The sequence below is a fragment of the Falco cherrug genome, chromosome 20 (assembly GCF_023634085.1).
Source record: "Falco cherrug isolate bFalChe1 chromosome 20, bFalChe1.pri, whole genome shotgun sequence".
Classification (NCBI taxonomy): Eukaryota; Metazoa; Chordata; class Aves; order Falconiformes; family Falconidae; genus Falco; species Falco cherrug.
Window position 1 is genome coordinate 1,282,723 of NC_073716.1, and position 24,833 is coordinate 1,307,555.

Here is a 24,833-nt window from a genome sequence, read left to right on the forward strand (position 1 = left end):
CAACCTTCCTTTCTGGGTTTTTGTAAGCACTACTAAACCGTTGGCAAAGTAAAATCTTCTTAGCTGGAGAAACACTCACACGTGGCAAGGACAACTCAAGGGAGGACCATCCCGCCTGACGTTACACAGACATCGCTCTCCTCCTGTTGCACCTTTACGGCCACTGAACAGAAATTAATCAGTGCCTGTTATTTTCCCAAGATCCTTTACACTTGCAACCTACAGACCGCTTGAATGAAAAACCTGCTACAGCAGCTACAAAAATTCACTGAAATCTGCATTAATTTAACCCAGCTCCTGCCCAAGGCTGAGCTTAAGAGCAGCAGGTCACTTCTGAGGCACAGAGTCACCGGGAGGGTGGCAGTGACACTCACGGGGCACAGAAGGTAATCAATCAGTCTTTTACATTTATAATAATGCAATCCAACAGTATTTGAATTATGAACATGATGCCATCATCCATTCTCTTTCCTCTGACATCAGAGCAGTGGCTATGGACTAAATGACATTAAGGGAAGGAAAATGCTGAAAAATAGATGCCTCTGAAATTCCTGTATCTGGCACCGAGACCGTCCCATCTTCCTTACTGGGTGAAAAAAAAGCTGGCATCTCTCTTAAATTAGAAGGTTCTAAATACGAACCTCACACGGACAGCAGCTGAAGGAGAGGACACAGAACAAAAGAAAAACTTGGTAGAAAAAAGCCCCAATAACCCCGCTAGAGTTAAAGGAGGCATTGGGAAGAAAGATTGCAAGGAACAAAAAGGTAAAGTTGGGATACAAAAATAGGAGAAGAAAGATAAAACCCTTCCTCTTTCACCATTTAAACAAGTTCCAAAATTTTGCATCGATTAATTTACTTATTAACTTCATGCATCCCAACCTGCACCGACTCTACACAGCTTTCCCTACGATGAGTGGCAGACAGAGGGGCACCATCCACCTCGGGTCACCACAGCATTAACTTGGATAATGCAAAACCATCGCGTTAATTAGCGAACACGCGTTGATTATCTTGAGTAACTTGTTCGGCCAGTGCCACCGATGACTGTGTGGGCAGGCAGCAGAGCGAGGGGGAGGAGGTGGCAGGACTCACCGATGATTCCGCTGTCCCTGCTCTCCAGCGTGGAGGTGGGGCTGGTGACGGCGCCGTAGGTGCAGTCCTTGGCCGTGACGCTGGTGCTGACGGGTGGCAGGGTGGAGCAGGGGCTGCTGGCCGGCGGCGAGGCCGTGCTGCTGGTCAGCGTGGAGCAGGGGCTGATGCGCTGCGTCACGGCCGAGCTCTGAAAAACGGCAAGAGGGAACACGTCACTCACCGCAGCCAGGCACGGGGCAGGGGGGAAAGTCTCATTATAGCTCATACTTGAGGATCTGCTCAGTACGGTGGAGTTAAAAAGCGCTTTACTGTTCACAATGCCCGCCGTGCCACCACGCACCTGGGAAAATGCAGACACTGCGCTCGTTTGCTGCTGTGTGCCTTACAGACTCCAGCTTCCATGTTCAATAGGCAACACAGAAAACAGAAATACAGTGGTATTTACTAAAAGCCTAATTCCTTCCTTTATTAGGAACTGCGATCATTTTGTTAGTGTTGAACTGGAAGTAAAAAAAAATATAAAAAAGCAAAAGCACAAATAAGCAAAAATCACGATACAGCATGTATCGCACATGCTTACATCACAGGTAAGCACACAGCGTGATCTCACCTCCACTTACAGCACGACCAGAAAACCCTACAAAGACCTCTGGGTCCCTTCTGCCTGCTCCCAAACCTCCGTGGAGCTGCAATTTTTATTTTGCTTTGTAAATGTTTCCTCCATTCAAGAAAAACAACAGTGCTTTTACATCCTTGCAAGGAGGAAGCTTGAAATCCCTCATCTAGATGTGAGGCAGCCCTTCCCCACCCAGGCATGGCTTCCCCACCAGATAAAAGTTAAAAAAAAAAGAAAAAAACCCACCAGAAATGTAATAGGGGTTGCTCTCCAAAGGCAGAGCAAAAAAAAATAATAAAAAAAAATGCAGCAGCACGAAAAATCTGGTGCTTTCAGCATTATTTTGGAAAGGCCCTGTAAGATATGGTGTGCAAAAAACCTGCAAGAGTTTATACATGTGATATATATGTGATATGCGCACAGAGATTAGTTTATTAAGAAAACAAAGCCCTGGAATTCAATTTGAGAGAAGCTGCGACACAAGACAGCGCCCTTGTTTTAACCACAGGCTGCTGGATACAGAAACTTCCCCGGCAAAAGGTTCTCCTCCCTGGAGGGAAGCCCCAGAGCATCTGCAGGGAGCCAGAACGGCTGCGCAGCACGGGGAGATGCTCGTCTTCCCCCAGCACAGCAACTCCGTCACCCTCAGGCTGGGCTGCAGAGCAGACACCTGGGAATCACCTTAAGACGGGCAGCTTCAGCGTCTGCCTCCCACAGAACGAAGCCCCGTGCCCCAGGGTGGGCACCCTGCCGGGGTGCGAGCACCCAGGAGCGGGCACCCTCGCCCTGGGCAGCCCAGCAGCCCACCTCCCTCCCGTAGATGGGGGTGCACAAAGAGAGCTCTTAAAAAAAATAATAAATGGGCTTTTGAGCATGTGATCATCCCTTAAATTCCTCTTTCAGCCCCCGCAGAGGGGAGGTGACCCCATCTCCCCCTTCTCAGGGGACGCTGCAGAACACTGTCCCCGTGCTCTCTTGCCGTAGTTAGCCTCTGCGGACAGCATCTTACTCACTGTTGTAAAATGATACTGGTCTCAAGAAAGGAACTGCAGAGGTTAATTCCCCATTTGGAATTTGCTTAAATGAGGTTTCTTTTATTCTGTGCGAATATTTCCCTAATGATTGTACAGATTTGTATTCCTCTTTCCATGTCATTTGAACCCAAGGTAACCACAGAGAGCACCATGCTTGCAAACTGCAGAGCGGGTTTGACATCTCTTTTTTTTCCCCCACCCCCCCTTCCGCACTATTTCATACTTGAAGCTGAAAAAATGCCTGGGACAGACTTTTGTGAGTAGAACATGTGAAAGATTTACTGATTTTTAAATTAGAAGGCAGATACCATGTGTAGCTACCAGGAAGCCATCTCATTTGTCCAAGGTATCCCAATGGGGTTTGTAAAAATCCTTACTCAGAGTGTAAACACTCCAGCCCCGGCATGTGAGGTGAAATGGAGCATCCCTGCCTGCGGCGGGACGGGGTGGCACCGAGGCAGGCATCCCCCTCCCTTGCCCCATGCCTCTGCCTTCAGGCCAGCGCAGCTGCATCGATCTTAACTTAATTACAGAGTAGCCTGAACATGGATTAGCACATCGACAAACTGGGGACGAAGCGCTAATGTGACAGCTCCACGGGCACGTTCATATATTACATGGAGAGACCGCAACGCGGTAGACAATGAACCGTGTGAGTATTTCCGTGATAATTGATGCTCTCCCTCCGGTACCCAGGCAAAACGCCCACCAGCGAAGGAGATGGCTGCCACCACATCGGCAGCTGAAGCACTCGGGAGAAGCAACCCAACGCCTTCCTCTCCCCATCCAATTTGCCGTGCCGCTAGTGGGTCACCGCTATTGTTATTTTCCATTCTTATACGTTCCAGGTACTTCGAAATACATCTCTTTTTTTTCCCCTGCAGCCTTCTAGGAATGGCAGGCAAGCTGACTGCTCTATAAATTCTGGGTCCCAGTATATTCTGGTTTCACACATTTGTTACATCACCTGTCAGACGCCCTCTCTCTCAACGAACCTTTTTCATCTTCTCATGCCACAATCTTTTCAGATGTCTGAATACCATACTGATTTTTGTAAATCTCTTTTTAAGTTTGCAGAATTATTCCTAAGTCATTAATTCTAGTGGCCAAATTTTAAACTACTTTTCTGTCAGTATTCAATGAAAATACCCCATGATTTCCCCCCCGCCCCGCCCCCCCCCCCCTTAAAATTGCTGGGGTTTATTCTTCTTAATCTAACCTACCACGGGGCTCTTTTCAGATTGCTGCTATGTATCAAGCAGATGTTTTCACAGAGCTACCCACCACAGCGGAACTGTCTCTTCTGGTTTATCACAGCTGATCGGACTCCATCAGCACACCTGAGCTATTAAATCACCTTTTCCAATATTCATTTTCTTTAACTCGCTGACAGCACCATGAACTGCATCAAGTTTCAGATAACATAATTTCTAAGTTTGGACAAGGAAGGCCAAGGGCATCCTGGGCTGCTGGCGGGTGAAGGTGATGGATGCGTCTCCTCTACTGCGCTCCGGTGGGACCACACCTGGAGCGCTGCACCCAGGTCTGGCCTCCCCAGTACGGGGAGTACTGGTGGCAGGTGGGGATACCGGAGCGAGTCCGGCCATGGACTACAGAGACAACTGGAGCATCTGACACGGGTGATACAGGGATATTCAAATCCCGAGCGGAGACGGTCCTGAGCAACCTGCTGCGAGCTGGCCCCGCTCTGAGCGGGTGGGTGGGACTGGACGATCGCCAGAGGTGCCTGCCAACCTCATACTGCAGCATCTAAAAATTTAATCAGCTCCCACGTGGGATCTTTCAGCCTGTGAAGCATTATTACGAGCATAAATCTTCCAGGGTGAGGTTTTTCTGTGTCAGTTTCACCTGTGATTTTAAACAAATCTTTGCTGAAACTTACCCCAGTACTAACAAAATAACATCCGCTAACCTGAAAACACAGAAAAATTACACTTCAAAGCACATTAAAATGCAGTGCAAGAACAGTAGGCTCATCTTCCCTTCAGCTGATAACACTATTGTTTCATGAAAAGCCAAAAGTGATATACTCCTAAATTCTTTTTTATTTGTAGTGCTATCAATGCAGCCCCCTAAGAACAAGCTACTTGCAACTGGAAATTACTAAATAACACTGTATATCACTTGGCATTGATTGACATGTTTTATTTTTGTATTGATATAGAAAAATGTTCCTCTGTGCAAGTTTTAAATATAAATTTCCATTGACAGAACATTCTGTATTATTATTGCTGCTGTTTCATCTGTCACATTTTCGCTAAGCCTTGAAAAATTACACTGTTCTGTCACAGTCTCATTGTCCTTTGTGCTTCTCTGGCAGCCGGTGCAGTTTAAAAAATAGTTTCCCATAAAGTAGGAGAAAAAGGATTTATTCTTTAGCGTTTGCGATCTCTCATTAAGGAAGGCACGATTAAGGAAGAGACAGCACATAAACCACACAATTCCATAGCGATCTGGATTAGAGAATATATCCTTTGACTTATTCAAAATAAGGCAACCGAATGAGAATGCAACGTGCCGATTTACAGATTGGGGCAGTTTTACTGAAAACACCTCTACACCTTATCTCCACTTTAGCTCAAGCCCTGGTAAGATTGCAAATAATTATTTTCTCGCTTGAGAAGGCAAAGCATGGTTAGAATAACAAGCAGCAGCCGAGTCCCAGCTTTCGATACAAAGAACATTTTCTTCGCCCAGGCCATGGAAATTAACACATTTTAAACCTAGAAAATTGTTCTCCTTTTTAAATTCAAGTGCAAACTAGTAGTCAAAGTCTCAATCAGATTTTAATTAATTAATGATTAATGGAAGAATTAATCTTTGCAAATCCCACAGACATCTCACCGTGTGATTTCCAACAGTACTTTGGGTGGGGTAGCTGAAGAAATTCAATTTGGGAAGGTGAGCTGGATTTTCGGGACATGCGCTGCAATTCAGTGGCAGCTTTGGCTTGGCCAGGCTTCATGTCCTGAGACGGCCAGCGGTAAATGACAGGAGCCAGAGGAGGGCCACCAGGACTGTGGGATGGCTGGAGGAGAGGCTGATGGAAAGGGTTCCATCCACCTGGAGAAGAGACAGCTAAACCGCATGGAGGGACACCCGCAGCATCCCGCCGTCGGCAGGGGGATGCAGGAAAGGCACCCCCGTGCTCCTCTGAGGGGTGCAAAGGGAAAGGACATGACACTACGTCACCGGCTGTACCCGGGCCATGATGTGTTGGGCAGAAGGAAGAAGTCCTTCACAACCGGAGTCGCCAAGCCCCAGAACAGGCTGCCCAGAGCCTGTCCGTCTCCATCCGTGGAGAGCATCAGAACTCACCTGGACCAGCCCTGAGCAAGGCGGTCCGGTTTGGACGCTAGCCCTGCCTCCAGCAGGCGGCTGGATGGGACCTCCAGAGTCATCTCCGACCTCCAGCACCCTGCGGTTCTAGGCAAGTGCTGACAGCGGGAGATGCTCACAAAGAAAGAAAAAAAAAATTAACTTGGTAATTGAGGAACCAGCCTCTCTTTATCTTCACCAGCACATGAATAGCATTCAAAGGCCCTGGAAAACTTTTTCATGCAAAAATTAGCAGACAGCCCAAGATATCAATCTATTTTAGAGGACAACTCTCTGCTGTTTCTTTTTAGATTTTTCTTTTATTTATTCTCCAAAGACATCATTGGATGGGATTTTAATTTTTGTCAAAAGGCAACAACAAAAGGAACCATTTATAGTAGAAAGCTCTGCTTGGCTTTGAAGTATTCAGCTCAAATAGGTGCCTGTTAAAAGTACATTTTCTAGCACAATGTATAGTAATGTACATTTCAAATCCACCACAACTTGCATTAAAAAAAAAAAAAAATCAATGAAAGCGTTGAAAGCTTAATGAATGTGTTAAAAAATTTACAAGAACACATTTCTTGGCTCTCAGGCATACTTTAGCCCATGCAGAAGATTCAAAACCTGCTGGTCCAGCCTGCAGCGGGGGCCGGACAGACGTGGGACGTGGTGGGAACCCAGCCTGAAGGTGCAGAGACCATCCTCACAGCGACCTTTGGGTGGGATGGGGCCTCCCAAGGCCATCTAGCCCACCCCCCCGCAATGAGGGGGGCATCTGTAACTAGCCCACCTGGCGCAGAGCCCCGTCCAGCCTGGCCATGCCTGTTCCCAGGGGTGGGCTTCCACCACCTCGCGGGGCAACCTCCGCCAGGGTCCCACCACACTCTGTCAAATTCTTCCTTGTGCCTGGTCTCAGTCTCCCCTCTTCCAGTTTAAAACCATCACCCCTCGCCCTACTGCAACAGGACCAAAAACGTCTGTCCCCCTGTTTCGTGTAAGCCTCCACCAGGCACTGGGAGGGCTCTGAGGTCCCCCCTGGAGCCTTCCCCAGGCTGAACCCCCCCAGCTCCCAGCACCAGGCACTGGGAGGCTTTGAGGTCCCCCCACCTCTCCACCCCTCGGACCACTCTTGTGGCCCCTCTGGACCCACTCCAAGGGGTCCACCACTGTCTCCTGAGGACTCCTCTTGGCTGCCACTTTTCCCCGACCCTTTTTTAAGGAATTCAGGCCCTTAAGCCACAGCCCCTGAACCGTGCCCATGTCCAACACCGGTGCGACTGGTTGGAGTCGTGCCATTACTGTTTCAAGGAGACAGAACTGGAAGTGGGCTCCTGCTACATGGGCTATTAGACTACCCATATATCAATATTTAAAAAATAAAATAAAAAAGGAAAAAACCTGTCTCCTAGCTTCATTCCCATCTTACCAACACCACTAGGAACAGGTACACGGTCCAGGATCGAGGAAGAGGAAGAAACTCGGGCAGTTTCCACAAAATCTACATTGTAGCCCTGAGCTTTTTTGCTGTTTTGCTTTTCAGCCTGACACAGGGGATGCAACAAGCTCCACCACAATAAAGATTTTTATGATTTGCTTTCTGTATCTGTTTTCAAGCATGAAATCACCTTGTTCAGCAAACACAAGCGAAAACTGTGACTATCTGTAAAATCATACTATTACTACTTACCTCTCCTTCCTGGAGAAACTGCGAGCCTTTATGTAATGTTGCTAAAGCACTTTTGAAATATTGCATAGAAGATGTCATGAAAGCACGGATTATTTTGGTCACTATAATCTGATTAGAAATGCTACCCACTCCTACAATGTTTGCAGAAACAGAAAAACAACAGAAGCTGCTTCACACGGCAGCAGCTGATCCCCAAAACGTGGACTGCCGCACTGTACTGATGAGTCACTGCTTACTGAGGAGATACAACCTTCTACCTCATAACAATTATTTCACCGTTATGAGACACTCAGCTGCCACATAATTAGCAAATATCCGCTCTCGCCTGTGGCTGCATGTGGGGCACAACCTGGGCAGTGGCTGCCGTACGAGCAGGACGGGGGGGTCGTACCTGGTTCTCGTCCTGCACCTCCATGCTGTACTGGGGCCCTGGCTGTACCTCCGTCACTTTCTCTCCCAGGAGGAAGCCCAGGCGAGTCATGAGTGTGTTTGCTGCCTCATCTACGGACGGAGGGGGTCCCAGCTCCTGCTCAGTGTCACCTAAACGGGAAGAAAAACAGATTCAGACTGGAATTGTTTACCTTGGCTACCGCTCTGTGATTTTACCAACAAAACACTGCTAACTTTCCATGCTGCGGCAATGGTATCTGGGTTTTCAGGTTAGTCAAGTCTGGTTTAATGTTATATGCTGGTCATTAATCTCAGGTTATGCATTGCTCCAGCCGTCAATACGTTTCTTCTAACATGAGCTGCCACCTCTCCTCTCATTGCTCCTTCTCGGCGCCTCCCAGGGCGGCAAGCACGGCCACCTGGCTCTCCCCACACCGAAGTACCACAGCCACCAGGGAAGAGGATTTCCCAGAGCAGCAACGGAGAAGGGGGAGCCTTCCCTCTCCTCCCGCATGCAAAAACTACTTCCAAGTCACCTGCAGAGAAACTGAGGCTCCATGTGCCATTTTGAAAGCACGCCATGAGATGCAGAGCAGCCACCCTGCGCCACCGAGCGCTTAACGGCACAGAACGGGACAGAAAACCCGTGAGCATCTTCCACCATCACCTGCTGGTCCCAACACGCTCACGGTTCCGTAGAAAGCACGGCTCTCCACACCCCAAACCTCCCTGTGCAGTACAGGCCAGGATACAAAGCAAAGCCCACCTGCCAATTCCCCATCAAGACTATAACACAGGTCAAAACCAACATTCCAGATAATTTTTCCTAAATTTTTTTCTGCTGCCTGTGGGATGAGCAGCACAGCCAAGCTTCCAGCTAGCAATGCACACCGGGACAGAGGCCAGGCACATATACAGACATATCTGTATCTTTCTAATTTTGTAATAAAAAAAAAATCCGATTTGCAGTATGACAAAGGTAAGTTGGGTTCTGAACGTCAAGTTCTTCCCTGCGGCATTAAAGCCTGAAGGTCAAGTTCTTTCCACGTCACGCTGAAGCAACACTATGTTTAGTGCAGTTGTAGGAAGGAGACTAATTAGGATTTGCAATGAGTTTACAGTTAATTATTCATTTGATAATGTACAATCTGGAAAAGAGCCCAGCTCCGTCCTGGCTGGGGGGTGCCCCAGCACTCACCCTAAAGCTACAGTGAAAAGATGTCACTTTAAATACTGCTGTTTGATAACTGTAACTGCAAACCACAAATCACAGAAACTGGGCTATGTACAAAACCTCAGCAAATTTCAGCCAGTTGCTTCCAGAAATTCCCCTTTAAACTCCTAATGTACATCTCGTGAATGCTCGGAGTGATTTTGCTGTGTCTCACCTGCACTAGTGCAAATTAAAAATCCGGGAGCATCTCACATGCAAGCACGCCTGCATTCACAAGCACCGCCAGCTCCAGGAGATGAGCATCTGGAGCAGTCCGTACACGGTGACTTCACTGTTATGAAAATGGATTATATCGTATGATAATAGAAGCTGCCTTTAAGTTATTGAATCCCTATTGTACAGCTTTAAACAACGCTGACGTGAATAGGATAGATTTAAGAGGGAGACAAATTTAGATGGATGGCCCAATTTTCTGATCTGCTGACCACCCACATTCAATCTGTGGGCATTTACTATCTCAGGGAGTCAAATCCAGCACAGATACCTTTATGTAAAATGAAAATTATAGAGACTTTTATTTCCAAGGTTATTTTTTTTCTTTTAAAAAGTAGACTTTTAGAATTTATCCTAGATACCTGTATCTAGGATATGGCTCCGTGCATAATTATCAGAAGCCTATTATGCATTCCCCATTCTGTTTTCAGAACACGATATTAATAATACCCAAACTGTGCCGACCCACCCACCCCAGCAGAGGGGGAGAGCCGGCCCCAGGCCCACGCTGCCCACCCCAGGGAGGGCGCAGGGCAGCGCTGGCTCCTTCGGCTCCGCTCAGCTCCGCTCCCAGCCAAACACAACAACTTGCTCCTTGGGGGCTGGATTTAGCCTCGTCCTTAAACCTCCCCCCTTCTATACCACCCCTAAAACACCTCCAAGGGGCACAAAGCTGATCTGCACTTGTAAAATAAAGAAAAATACGAGCTCATCCCTGTTACTGCATAAGAGCACAGAAGATGCTGAGGATAACAACCGCCTGATTCACCTGCGAGATGCTGCTCCCAGCACGAGGCATCGGGAGCTGCCAGGGAAGCAGCTGAGCTCCCTGAGCATCACGTTCCGTGTAGAACTATCAATTATTATAATGTGGCTTTCAAAGTACAGATAACTTTGAACTTAGGCAAAGCGCTACTGTACTGGATTATTCCCTCTTTTGGTTAGGTCTCTAAAAATAAGTGCAGTCATTTAACTGAGTGTCAAAGAAGAGACATAACAGCTCTGAGATGCCTGTGAATGGGTATTATGGAAAGAAGCTGTAACTTGCCTTTCAAGGTTGACAGTAAGACCTAATACTCCCTTTTCTAAGTTCAATGAAAGGGCATAACTGGTTTTTTTTCCTCCCTTGCCATGCGTGCTATCCAGTTGATGCTGCAGCCAAATTTTACACACGCTTCAGCACACTCGGCTCCCCCAACCTCACGGGGGAAATGCGAGTGCACAGCCAGTAACAGAACCTGCCGGAGATATTTTAGGAATTCTGACACTATTGCTATAACAAACCACTGCAGCTCAAATGCACATACTACAGGCAACTCAAATCAGCAACCTCTAGTATATCAATAAACGCTAACAAACTGCCCAGCGATGCACACGCAAACCTGAAGCCAAGCGGTGGATTCCAGGGATCCCGACACGGCTCAGGATCTGCATCAGCTCGCACGCTCCTGCACCGACACTCGGCACTGTTAAAAGCTTATCAGAAAATTCTTAGTGCCAGGAATTTTAAACAAATATAAAAAAACCGCTTCGCTCTCCAACTCCTTGCATGCACACGAGGATTTCAAGGAGTTGTAGAGACCGTCTAACTTCACGTTCCCTCATGGTCAGCAGGATGGGTGTATCTGTACATAGAGAGACAAAAGGCACCCGGCGGGGAAGGGTCCTGGGGCACTGCAGGGACCAGCTAAACCAGCCATGGCACCGGCACTTCCATCCCAGCTGACATCCTTGGGCAGCCGGGTCCAGTCATTTGTGGCTTGTTTGGTTGTAAAGCAGAAGGTTCCTCACGCTGAGCCCGCTGCAGTGACATGGCCATGGGAGGGACAGGAGGGGCAGGAGGGACAGCAGGGATGCCAGCCCCAGTGCAGCATCCCCCAGCCTGGCTGGCACCGATGGGACCCTGGAGGGACCCCTGGCACATCACTGCCATCCCCAGCTTCAGCCAGAGTTGAAACTACTCCGGATTACGCCGTCTTTGCACACACTGCTGCGGTTACAGACCCCCACGTGATAAATGCCTTTTCTGAATCTTACCAAAAAACATTTCCAAAGAACTTAATAGAGAAACTTTTCCCCATTGGAATTTGTTGTGTTTAATTTCAAGGCAAAGTGCCGCAAACCCAGAGTCAGCATTTCAGGTACTGAAGTCAAAACTAAAAGAGATTTACTAGATGTTTGCCACTAGTCCAAGGACTTTCATCACAGATACAGCCCGCAGACTACAAATACATTGAAGTGAATTGCTTATTTCTAATAGCATAAATAAAAATCCATGGACAGCTCCAAGATAGATTAGTCTCAAAAGCTGTAGCCTGGTTGGAAGGAGAGGTAATTTGTCTAAGCAGCACAGGGATTTTTTTTTTTTTTTTTTTTTTTTTGTGGAAGAAAAATGTAAGCAGCCAACCTCACTTTGCTCTGCAAAAACAAATGGACTTGAAAATAAGACATTCAGATTCTTCTGCAGTGAGCTATACATAAAATAAAGGTATCTTCAAAAAAGTGAAAGAGAAAGAATAATATTGGAAAGACTCCATGAAACATGCGATCGAATTTTAGGCAGTCACCAAAAAGCTACGGCGAAGGATACTCCTTTCTTCTAATCCTTAGTCTTCAGAAGAGACAGGTAACTGCAGCATTATATGTCAGAAATAAATAAAAAGCTCCTCCAGAGACATGAAGCAGGTTGTCCTTTCAGATTAAAACACTGCACGTGTTTAGGCTATCTGGCATTTTGATCTATCGGAGCAGAAGAATGCGGGAAACAGTCACGTCAGCGCCTGCAGCCTTAACGCCGCTGCACGCACGGAGCGATCCCGAGGTGGAACGGGCAGAAGGGAAAATCCGCAGGGCCAGAGCTCCCCGTCCCCCAGCACAGAGCCGGGGCAGAACGGGAATCCCAAACTGGCACCAGCTCCCGTACCTGTACCCAGCGCTCCCGCGCGAGGGGCCCAGTCCTCACAGTAATGGGAAAAAATTCCAAGTGGGACTTAATTACTTTGAAAGCAGAAGCAAGGGAAAGAAGAAAACAAGAACATGTGATTCCTCCATCTCTAGCCCTTGAGAAGCGTGCTACTATTTCTTATTTATTTATTTATTTTGCTTCTGGATTGAATTATACGCACAAGAGGATCGGATGGACGCGGGAGACAAGCAGAAGGTTAATTAGATCTGAGGTCTGGAAAGCTGGGAGGTCATCTCGCTAAGGAGAGCTTGTGTGCCAATGGCAGGGCAGCCGGGGGGACAGAGAAGCTTGTTGAGGCAGACGCTGAAGTGCTGGGCTGGGAGATCGATCGATCGATGGATCAGTCAACCGGGAGGAGGGGTGGGGAGTGGGGCAGAGCTGAGCAATAAGGTCACCAGGGCTCCGCGGGGGGTGCAGGGGATGCAGGAGACAGAGCATCTCTCTGCCACAAATCTGCCAGCGCTCTCCACCCACATCGCAGTGCAAGAACAATTTTCAAATATTACACCTAAGTAATTAGGAATAATAAATAATTAAACCCAACAATCCATTATTTAGAAGCTTCAAAAGGAGTGTAGATACCTAAGGCACACATGCAGAGCCTTTTTGATGATTATTATTGCTATTTAAAAAATAATCTAGCTCCCAGAGTTGCACCAGGTCGCAGCAGTGCACACCTCCCGCTTCCCAGCTACTTTTGCCATCCTTTGCAGTTAATGACAGTTATTTTTTTTACTGAACTGCAAAAATGCCGAATTAGAAACATTATAACCTGAGCTTGTCAAGCAATTTAATACCTCTAATCCTTCCTCCCTTCAAAAAATCCAACCCACTTTAAATACGTCAGGCGACCTCTGCAATTCACCCTGGAATTGACCTGATTTAGGCCCTTTAGGAGCAATTTTACGGATCCTGGCAGCTCTCTCGGATGCCTTACCTACAGTTACCCTCAGTATTTTTGAAGGGGTCAGCTCTGACACCTCCGTTAACGTCACATGCAGCAGGATGGAGTTCGTAAGTGCTCCTAAATGTTCATGGCATTTCCTTGAAAATCAAATATATCATTTTATAAGCACAGTTATTAGGTTTGCTCTTTTCAAGAAAGCATTCAAAATGTACAATGTTTTTGAACATTATCATTTCAAAAAAGCATTTCTGTTCCGTCTTTCAATTCCTGTAATAAAATCTGCCACATTTCAGCTGCAATTGCTTACAAGCAAATGAAATTTCTTTATGATTCATTTTGCAATTCTGTGACTTGTTTGATAGCTACCATCGTCTGATCTTACAGATGAATGATGCAGGGTAGTGCCCCTGGGAGACAATAACAATGCGTCTTTACTCCAGAGAGTATTTTTGGTGTAATGGTTATACTTTTACTTCAAAAACATCTGAAATCTATTTCAGCAAGTGTCTCACAAGAAGAACTGGGTAACAGTTCACTTAGCGGCACCCATCACAGAATTTGCCTGGACATGAAAATGCTGTAGCTTAAAAATCAAAAACTCTTAAATGAGCAAAGAAAAAAAATACAATTGTTATATGCCAAGAGCGAGCACCTATGGAACACCAGAAAAAAATACCATTTGTGAATTTGATCTTCAATTACATAACTGTAGAGTTTTATCTAACTACTTCCCTCTCTCCATGTGACCTGAATCTGTCCCATTATTATGTACATCTGCTTTAAATTATTCTGGATACACTTGAGCTGTTTTTGGAAAATGCCCTTGACCATTTCTGCACATCCTCCTAATCTCAGAATTAATGAGTATTTTTCATTCGTCTTGTTTACATCAAGAGGATATTTTTAAAAATTTCACCAATAAGGGACAAAGGCTACCCTCCCCCCACCCCATCAATTTAACAGCCAGTTTTTGTACTGCTGCTCTTCAGATCCTGAGTAGTTCTGCGAGAACAATGGAAAATGGTCCCACCAACTTAAATCCCACCACAGACAAGTGGGCAGGGTAAATATATTCCCCGTGTACGTTGCTAGGAAAGCCCCCCCGCCAGCCAAAACCCAGCGCTGAACCAGGAGGGCGTTCAGACTGCAGCTCTGCCCGCTGATCCTTTCTCTAAGAGGCTGCAAAAAAATCCCATCCTTAATTCTGCTAAGTCAGTCTCTTGCATGGGTTCCACAGGCATTTCCTTTAAGAAAAAATTCAAACAAAAGAAATTCTCCTCTGCACCGCACAGAAACTCTGCTTCCTCACCAGTCCTTCCACTGCCTTTGCTGGTGATGTCCTTTAATATTCCTTCAAGTAGATTGTCAGAAAGACAGTTATTTTTAATCAGAAACTATACTGAGCCAGAGATAGGCAGAAAATGTAATTTCAATGCTATCATAAAATCTAATTTAATGCATTTCATGTTCCAGATTTTTAAAAAAAAACCATCCCTCTGCATGCACATCTGGGGATGAATTTTCCTGGATTTCAGCTCCCATTTAAGCACCAAAGAAAAGGGAATGGGGAAATGAGAGGATATTCAGCACACTGATCACTGAACGTACATAAAAAAGAAAAAGGCCACAATTATCATAAATATGAGCCGGGGTATGTGGAGCATTTCCTAAGAGCGGGATTACACTTCGATCCCTGAAAAGGTTCCTGAGCTCTTTAACACGTCAAGGACAACGTGACCAAGGCAGCGTGTGCCCCCACTGATGGAAACCAGAGATGCCATTATTTCTTCCTTTACAGTTTTGGTATTTTATCTCTAAAACATCACCTGATGATAAACACGTGCCTGTGCTCCCGGCTATAAACATCCCGCCCTCGTCAACCACCGCCCCACGACAGCCTTGACTCTCCAGGAAAGCTGGTCGGTATTTTTTAGCTCTGGGGACTGACCTTTTGTTCCAGACGGGTTTGAGGATGGTATCTTACACTCTTATTGATGCAGAGGGGGTTTTAAAAAGTATGATTCACAATCAAATAAGAACAAATGCTCCTTTCAAAGAGTATTTGTCTGCCAAAATCTGTGCAAAATACTTCAATAGTATTTCGCACATGTATTTTGCTGTATTAGGCGTGTCACATCGCATTCACCCAAACCACTTTTTTAATTTCAGCAACTGTTTTTCAAAACCTCTCACACTCCCTCCGCTTACCATTCTTCACACCATCAACCTGACACAAGCCTCACCCACGCACACACGTCGGGCAGCACAAGCCCTAAGGACCGGGCAGGAAGCAGCAGCAGCAGCAGCGCGCCCATCTCTGCTCGCAGGCAAAGCCCCCAGCGTTACCCTTGCAGTGGGGTACAAACGAGCTCAGGGTGCACACGCAGTTGGCTGGACAGCGGCACGACTTGAACAAACGCTCGGGAAAATTCCCTCCTCCCGGACCTGGCGGGATGATGCTAGCTGTGGTGGGAATGTCGCGAAGCTGGGGTGTCCAGCCGAGCCTCCCCAGGCACCGTCCCCCTGCTCTGCCCCGCACGTGGCCAAGCCAAGCAAAAGGAAAGCTGCAGGAAACCTTCAGAAATAGTTATCATAGGATCACTGAATGGTTTGGGTTGGAAGGGACCTTAAAGACCATCTCGTTCCACCCCCCTGCCATGGGCAGGGACACCTCCCACTGGACCAGGTCACTCCAAGCCCCATCCAGCCTGGCCTGGGACACTTCCAGGGATGGGGCAGCCACAGCTCCTCTGGGCCAGCGCCTCAGCACCCTCGCAGCGAGGAATTTCTTCCCAATAGCTAATCTGTATCTGCCGTCTTTCAGTGTAAAGCCATTCCCCCTTGTCCTATCACTGCATACCCTTGTAAGAAGCCCCTCTCCAGCTTTCTTGTGGCCCCTGTTAGGTACTGGAAGGCTGCTGTAAGGTCTCCACAGAGCCTTTTCTTATATACACACACACACACGTGCACATATTTGTAGTATTTCCATTATTGTATAAGATCAGTTTAGGTTTTCATCCGCCAAGACCACAGTCATTTCCATCCTCAACAACCACGACAGCGGCTGAGGCCGCCAAGGACCCTTTTATCGTACCCGCAAGGCAGCAACCAGCCACAATTTCAGCATTTGACTTTCTTGGGGAGAAAAACATGCAGAAAAGGATTTTCACAAGTACCTTTTTTTCTCCCAAGACAGCTTTGCCAGGTCAAAATGCAGCTGGCATATCACGAGATGTAACTTGAGTAATGCAGGTGATTATACTTTACCACAGCCTTTAGCCACCGTTAAACGGGAGGTGGTGGGTTTATAACTGAGCAAGAGACAACAACAGTGTGATGGCCTGTCCTTACTAGATCTGTTATATTGGTACATTCCCAGAATGGATTTTATTAAAAGCAAATCAGACTAAATTACGACCTCCACATTTACAACACTGATAACAATCTCTCAAACCTACTATCGATCATATACCCAAGTAAGATTTCAAAATTACCAGCTGGATATAAAAACTAATACATAGATGTAATAATCTACTGTTACCACTTACTGGAATATCAAGCATCAAACATTCCTGGATGATTCTTCCTTTCTATGCAAGAAATTGATTCACATACAAAAAAACCCCGCGAAGCCGGGACGCCATATGTCTGCACCACGGGAAGGGAAAGGACTGGGCACGCTTTTCATGTGGTGCAATGGCAAACCGAAATATTCTCGGGTGATGTGGCAGTGGGCTAAAACGCAGCAACTCCATCACTTCCAGTGCTCGCACGGACTTTTGTAAAACTGTCTGAGGCAATTCTAGTGGCAACCACTGACTTCACAGTGAACTTTCGCAGCTTTTCAGCACTATTCTCAAACAGAACCAATGTCCAGGGCTGTTGATAATTAGCACCCCTTCACTGATTAGTGAGGGAAAACTGCTGTCCGTTTGGATTAGATCCATTTAAAACGTGCTGTTTCTCTAAAGTGTAAACCATATTAACGAAAATCTTACACCACTCAAAAATGAACTCAACCACACTGCCCTCACAGCGCACGGGAGTCACACGGCGCACGGCTGGCCATGTCACCCACATAATTTGGGTAGAAATACAGCACTGATGCTACCCGAGGGGAGAAGGCATGGGCGGCAGCCCCGCCAGCAACCGCACACCACATCTCCTCTCGTCAGGCAAGCCAAAGAGATGGCAGGAAGAGGTGGGGACAGAGCAGGGAGCCCGGAAAGGCCATGGCACCCAACGTGGGCAGCCGGGAGCGGAGAGCAGCGCCAGAGCCCTGCTCCAAGTGTCCCTGTGCGGTGGGACACGGCTTCCCCGGAGGGACCGGGACTCCCCACCGAACACACAGAAGAGCCAGCGGGGCCGCGGCTGAGAGAAAACAGGGACAGCAAGTAGAGGAACCCGAGAGGAAGGTGCTGCAGGGTCGCACCGCATCCTGCACTTCAGGACCCTGCAATACGTTAGCGACCACTGGAGGAGTCTGGAGACAGGGTGGTACGATCGATGCTTCCCAGCAAGGCTGAACTTTCAAACGGGCAGCTGGCCAAAATGTTCGTGTTTGGATTCAAAGTAATTATTTTTCAAGTGATGAGGAGTCAAATAATTAGTGACATAAACCGCCAAAAATTCTGCTTAATGAAGGAGACAATCTATGGTGCTGCAGGAGGTTAGAAGCAAAGTGATCCCCTTTCGTCAGTGTACGGGTGCAGCTGTGCTGCCCAAGGGAAAGGAACAGCCGGACGGGGGGAAAGCTGACGGTCAGAACAAATTACAGCGAGGGAAACAATATTCACGCTGGATGAGGATAAAGAAGTACTTGTTCTGCAGTGCTGAGGAGGGTTAGGAAGTCAAGGCAACTGGTAAGAGAGCAGAAATAACGGGGTGGCTTTCACGGCACTGCATATTTTCACTCATAAGAAGGTCTCCATAGCATCGCAGAAGTTCAAGTACTTTTTGCACAGGACAAAAAAGATCATCCACTGGCCTCAGGTACACATTTAAGACATGGGAGCCAGGCTTACAACAGAACTGAGCCATTTCCTACAAATGCAGACACCCCTCCCTGCTGTTGCTGGAGCTGGTGAAATGAATATTGAGGTTTCTGCACCCATAAAGAGTGGAAGCAAAGTAACAGTGTCTCAGGACATCGCAGGAAAAAAAGAAATAATTATTGACCACTTCCTCTAGATTGTAAAGCACTTGGGAATAACTATCTGGGCCAGAAGATAAAAGGGAAGACTAATCAGCACAACCATGACAAAGAACTCCAGCAACCATCATTTCCTTCCTTTTTGCCTCGCTTAGCATGCCAGTATTTCCACTTATGACTGGCATAAACGTAAGGTGAAGGCTAACTTCAAATTAAACTCAGCTGAAAGAACTCCTAAATAGGAAAAAATAAAATAAAATGTCAATAGCTCCAGGGGCTAAGAAGGAAGATCAGGTTTGTGTAGAGACATCAGCAGCACTGCAAAGGCAGGAGCCCAAAGACAGTGAGCACAGCACTGTCAGAGAGGCCAGGGCTGCCACCGCCACGGGACCCTGGGACGCTGCCCCTGCAGCCACCACCGCAGCCCGGCTGATGCTGCTACTTCAGCCTGACAGGCGCTGAGCAGAAACAGGATTACCACAAGATGAACAAAGCCGACACGGTTTCCCAAATCTAATTTGACAGGTAGTATCTTCCCTGAATTGGAGCTACTGACAAGTTTTTTCTCCCGAAGAAAGGAAAATCTGGGGACAGTGATTTGTTTCAGCTAGAATTTATAATTATAAAAGGCAAGTGCAGCCCAGCGCTCCTGTGACACTTCATGAAGATGCTGAGAAACACCAGAGACTTTAGCAACAAGTGAGCGGCACTGCTGGGAGTTCAAAAGGCACATTTCACCAATTCTGTCAGCAATAAATTGAGAACCCAAAGGTGGAGAAGCAGCTGAAGGTTTCAGCAGGATGCTGCTGGCAGTAGATGCCTTTGATGACCAAGCATAATAAATAGACCAAGAGAAATTAAGCAGAAGGCAAGCACGGAGACAGATTTGTTATCTGTTACCTACAGGGTAGAAGAAGAAAAAAAATAAATCCATTCCAACTTCTCAATATGAATGATTTCTTAGTCTGAGACAGGATACTTTGTACCTCTGCAAAATCCGTTAGGTTAGAGATAAATCAAGGTCCTGTGGCCTACGGCAGAACTGGAGCTGCTTCGGACCGAAACGCCAGGTCAGCCATCTGTCACTGTGGGGCGCAGACACGGTGGCACGGTTCCTTACTCCCCGTGCCCGTCCCACCCCTAAGAGGTGACTTTGTTCCACAGACGGGTGCGTTAGGCCAGGCAAGGGGCTGGAGGGGGAGCCACGTGCGGACCAGGTGGTACGAGGCCACCTGAGTGTGCCAGGACCACCGGGGCAGCGCGGGAGGTCTGCGTGGGGCTGGGGGTCCGAGCCGTGCGGCCGCCCCGCGTACCTTGCCCACCGCAGCCCCGCAGCTCGCCCTGTGCCCGGCTCTGCTTGCAGCCACGGCACCATGTTCTACACCCAGAGACGGCTCAGCCACCACCGAACACAACCCTGGAGTAAGACAGCGACCTACACAGGGTGTAGGGACCTGTGAAGACAAACCCTATGCATCAGCTTCCCAACAACCGATTCCTGACTAATCCTCAGAACTCAGAGCACCACGCTTCAACGCTCCTCATGATGTTGCAGCCGTACTGCCTCAGCTGTGGTATCTGGGAGCACCAGTGCAGGCTGCCCTTGTTTTTAAAAATAATATGCTAGAAGGGGAAACTCCTCTGCCGGGAGTCACTCATTCAGTGAGGAGTCTGACCTTGCCTGACACCGTCCGTCAGCAATGGAGGGGTAAGTACACAGCGCAGGGAAGGTCTCCGACGCTCCATCCATACCAGAAAGTCTCTTACCAAGCGCCTAATCACACCTGCTCAGACGTGGAAGACAAGGAGGCTTCCCACTGACCCTCGCAGGCCCAGCACCGACAGTTTCAGAGTCAACAGAGTTGCTTTCCTTGCGTACATATTTACTCACTGGCAAGACAGAAAGCTATGAATATTCAATAAGCCAAAGTATTAGCACAAAAAAAGTTACTGTTTCCCAACAGGTCCGCTGAAAGCAAGCACTGCTGTTTGATGAGGCGAAACAACTCATTAGACTCCCCGGGATCCATCCGGATGGGCAGCCAAAGGTGCTTGGCTGCTGGAAATTCTGCTGCTAAAGCATCTGATATGAGACGCACTTCGGGGGCCATCTAGGTTATACGCTTTGGCAGCGGCCACAATGCTTCAAAGTTGGGCAGTTACTCATATAAACATAATTTGGATCACTTAAAGCCTTCCCCTCCTCTTTTCCCTTTCTGTTTTTCCCCCAGAGAGATGAAACCAAGACCCAGTTTGGAAAGAGAAGCTGGCTGTTAATAGATCACACCAGGAAGCTTCAAGAACATCATTATCTGAAATTATTTAACAGTTAAACAGTACATGGAATTCAGATTATTTTCAGTTCTTCTCCTGAGCACCTTCCCTTTGAGCAGAAGGCTCAACAAACCCAAAATCACAAACCCGGCCACTGTTTCCCAAGCTGCAACTTCCAGCTTGCGGCAAAGCCGACTGCTCCTGATGGCAAGTAGCCCACGGCGAATCCCGGACAGACACACAGCCGAACCCTCCACGCGCCTTCATTCCTCCTCCTGGAATCTGAATTCCAGACCAGCGTGGGGGTTGTGTTGTTTTGTTTTATTTGGGGGGTGGGTGGGTCAGTTTTGGATGGTTAATCCCAGAATCTAGTCCAAAACTGTCTCCGTCTCCCAACTCGGCAGAAGACACCGGCACCGTCCTCCCAAGAGAAGCGCCGAAAAGTCAATCGCTGCCATGGCAGCCAGCGTGCCAGATCGCCACGGCTCTCTGCTGCCGTTGGGGATGATCACAACGATTTCCCATTCCCTTCAGGTCAGTGGGCTTGACAATACCGGGACAACCACGAGATTCAACAGTAAAATCATTTGTCAGGCTGTGGCTGGTTTGATTATTCCCTTGCCTTCCTCCCAATACATCACTGTCCAATATGACAGAGGGTGGACAAGGATCCTGCTGGTTGAATTTGTCTGGGGTTTTGTGGTTGGGTTTTTTTTTGGCTCGTTGCCTACATTTTTACCATGAAAAATCAGAGCACAGCGCTGTTTCACGCATCCCCCGTTAAAGGGTTTTTTCTAACACCTGAGAAATGTTCAGTTGCGTTTAAGAAAAGCGTGTGGTTTGTGTGGAATAAAAAAGCATGCATCTCACACGATGAAGAGAAAGCAGCAGCAGCAAGCAGGTGTCAACCTCAACAATTCTTTTAAGCAAAGGAAAGAGAAAAAGGAGCGATGAGATGAAAACAACTGACGCTGCGATGGTAAATCACCCTTCGCTGTCCGTGGCGGCGGCACCGCTGTGGTACCCAACTCAATTAGGAATGGAAACGGATGCCTGCTGGCCTCGCGTGGAACAAGCAAACCTCCCCGACCAGACATTTAAGATTTGTGTCCCAAAATTTCTGGAGAAGAATTTAATCAAATTAAAAGATAATGCCATAACATACTTAGCCTTTGAAACGTAATGACGAGGTAATAAATCACACAAAATGCAACTGCAAACGCGGATCTAAGACAAAAGGCGATTCCCTGAGAGCACCATCCATCTCAGACCATTCCATAGGTTTCCTGAGCATGTACAAGCCAAAACGTGTGTTACCTACCATGCTAAAACCAAAGAGCAGATCAAAGACGCCCTTGTGACAGCTCCACAGAGCCATAAAGCCAGGACACCGTCCGCTCCACAAGCAGTGCCACCAGGTACGAGCGAGCTGTGACAAACTGGGGTGGGGTGGGGGTGGGAATTACATGTTAAATTGGGAATCAGCAAACCATTACAGAAAAGGTTTAACAACAGAAGTCTGAAGGTCAACGCCTGCTCTTCCACGTCACCCCCCTTAAAGGGCGACGATGGCCAGGAGGGTCCATCCCCGCGCCCTGGGCTGCCTTAGGAAGCCTGCCCAGCCTGGAATTAACGCCTCTGCCATGCGGGGTGGCAGCAGACGGGAAGGGATGGAGGGTCACGCTCCTTTCAGCCCCTCCTAACGGAGTCACCGCTGAGCCAAGGAACAAGGGACAGTTTCCCTGTCGCAGACACTCCGAGTCAAAAAGGGCTCGACGGAACTCTGAATGACCACCTCGCTCACAAAAACTTCTGCAGAAATATAAATCTGATACAAACGGCTCCTCAAAGCCACAAACCAGCTTTTTTGTCATCGTCTTAAATGCAACAACTCTAAAATGTGGGTCAATTTCTGCTTTCACTTCAACAAAGTCATCTTACAGAATCTGAAGGCCTTCTTCAGCAAAACAAAGAATGTAATTTCCAAAAAAAAAAGCTCTCCAGAAGCTTAAAGCTTTACTACATCCTTGCTATCACCACCTCCCTCAAAAGATACCCACCACCCAGTTCTTCCTGCTCCTGACTGGAAGTGAAAACGCCTGGAGCGCATCCCCCATACACTGGTCACACGGCGAGATGCCCAAAGCCAAGATCCCGAAGATCCCGGTGGGAGAGGCCATGCGGTGGCCAGTGGTTGCTCAGGAAACCTCCTCCCTGGCATGTGCTGAAATTTGCCCGAAGCCTTAAAATAAACATTTTAGCATTGAGCAAAATTTCATCTCTAGGCATCTCAAATTGAAATAATAATTTCTACATGCAGAGTAGATAATGTTCTCTCCTCATTGCTATTTAGTGTTTTAAACTGCCTTTAAGCGTATAATTAATTACATTACTTGTCAGGGATCACTTTACACACCACTCCACCTCCACTCAACTGCTAGGCTCTAGCACAGCTTCAGCCTTCTTTTTTTCCTTCTTTCAACTCTTATCATTCCTGGAGACGCTTGGGATTTAACACTGTGTGCTAACATCCTTCACAGGATCCGCACGTTTGAAAGAGGGTTAAAAAAAGCCTAACGCCGAAGAAAGGAGTTGTATTTCCTTGGCAAACCGATCACAGGCAGCGCCTGCGGGCTTTGCCGCGGAGTGGGGCTCAGCCCCTCTCCCTCCATCAGGAAAGGATGCGCCCAGACTCAGAGTCCTCTGGTCCCCGTGAGCTGTCCCGATCTTTGTGGTTCTTTACCCAAGGACGCTTCCCCAGCCCAGCTCTCCATCTCCTGAGCTCCTCTAATCCAGCCCTGGACCCAGCAAACCCTCCAGCCCTCACGCCACCGCTGTTTTCACAGCGGGAACCACAAATCCAGGTGGGTGAAGCATAATCCAGTTCTGCCGCAGGAGACGAGTCAACGTCCACGGGTTGAGAGCTGGGCAGCGCCTCACCGCAGCTCTGCGTGGGGCAAGAACCAGCATCGTGTCGGTGGGCAAAGCCCCCCAGTATCCCCAAGCCCAGCCATCCGCCCAGCCCAGCAAGGGGAGGAGCTGCAGCACTGCAAGGAGAACACGCGCACGCCACCAACCTCCGCGCAGCATCAGGAGCCCTTCCCCAGGCTCCCTCCGCCCCGGCAGCCCAGCTGGGCTCTGCAGAAGCTTCCCAGTGAGAGGTGGTACTGGGCACCTTGAAGCCCCCCCCTCACTGAGAGCCAGCGCCGTGCACCAGAGGGTACCACCACAGCCCTCTCCCTCTTCCTCACTCCCTAACGATGCTTCATGTTTCTTTAACGACGCTTCAAGGCAGTAGGAAACTACACCTTTCCTTTCAGATCCCTACGCTATCAGTGTATTCAGCAAGAGGAGGAGATCAAAAAGGAGAAAAAAAAATAAGGGGGGGATGAAAAAAAAATAATAATCACAGGTTCCATTGCCAGAGCCCGCTCCTGGGCTTGGCAAGAGTCCTGCCCTTCGGAACACCCTGGCATGCGAAGCCGGGGCAGGCGGAGCCGCACGTGCAAGCACGCCTGCAAGACATAACACAAGACATAGGAATGTGGAATTTATGCTTTTTAAGCCAAATTTACAATTCAATTATAATTCTCTGTGGATGCAATCATAATAAGTTTATAATTATTAACAATTATAAACATGACAGTAGAAGCTATTTAGTTAGAAGAAGAAAGGGCTGCAACAGCAAAATTTTAATTGTAATTCATGATGACTGAAAAAGCAGCAGCAATTTCACAGCAACCATGGCCTCAAAGGAGGCATTTCCAAGCACAGGGACTGGCTTTTCTTTTCTAAGACAACTCCTCTTTCAAACACAATACATTAAAGAAAGCCCACATTCAAAATTTGGACAACATTCAATTAATTCCTCCAATTGTGAGTACTTTGAAAGCTCACCATCCACAGAAATAAAAGATCCCCTGA

General features: G+C 47.7%; 1 protein-coding gene across 8 annotated transcripts in view; it reads right to left on the reverse strand.

The window, feature by feature from the left end:
• Window positions 1–24,833, reverse strand: part of TANC2 (tetratricopeptide repeat, ankyrin repeat and coiled-coil containing 2) — a 247,598-nt gene that overhangs the window by 99,394 nt on the left and 123,371 nt on the right. For all 8 annotated transcript variants that reach the window (XM_055697501.1, XM_055697497.1, XM_055697495.1 and 5 more), the window contains 2 exons: window positions 8,166–8,314; window positions 1,096–1,282 (listed from right to left, as the gene is read on the reverse strand). In XM_055697501.1, coding sequence (XP_055553476.1) covers window positions 1,096–1,282; window positions 8,166–8,314 — 336 coding nt within the window. The remainder of the gene's footprint in view (window positions 1–1,095; window positions 1,283–8,165; window positions 8,315–24,833) is intronic.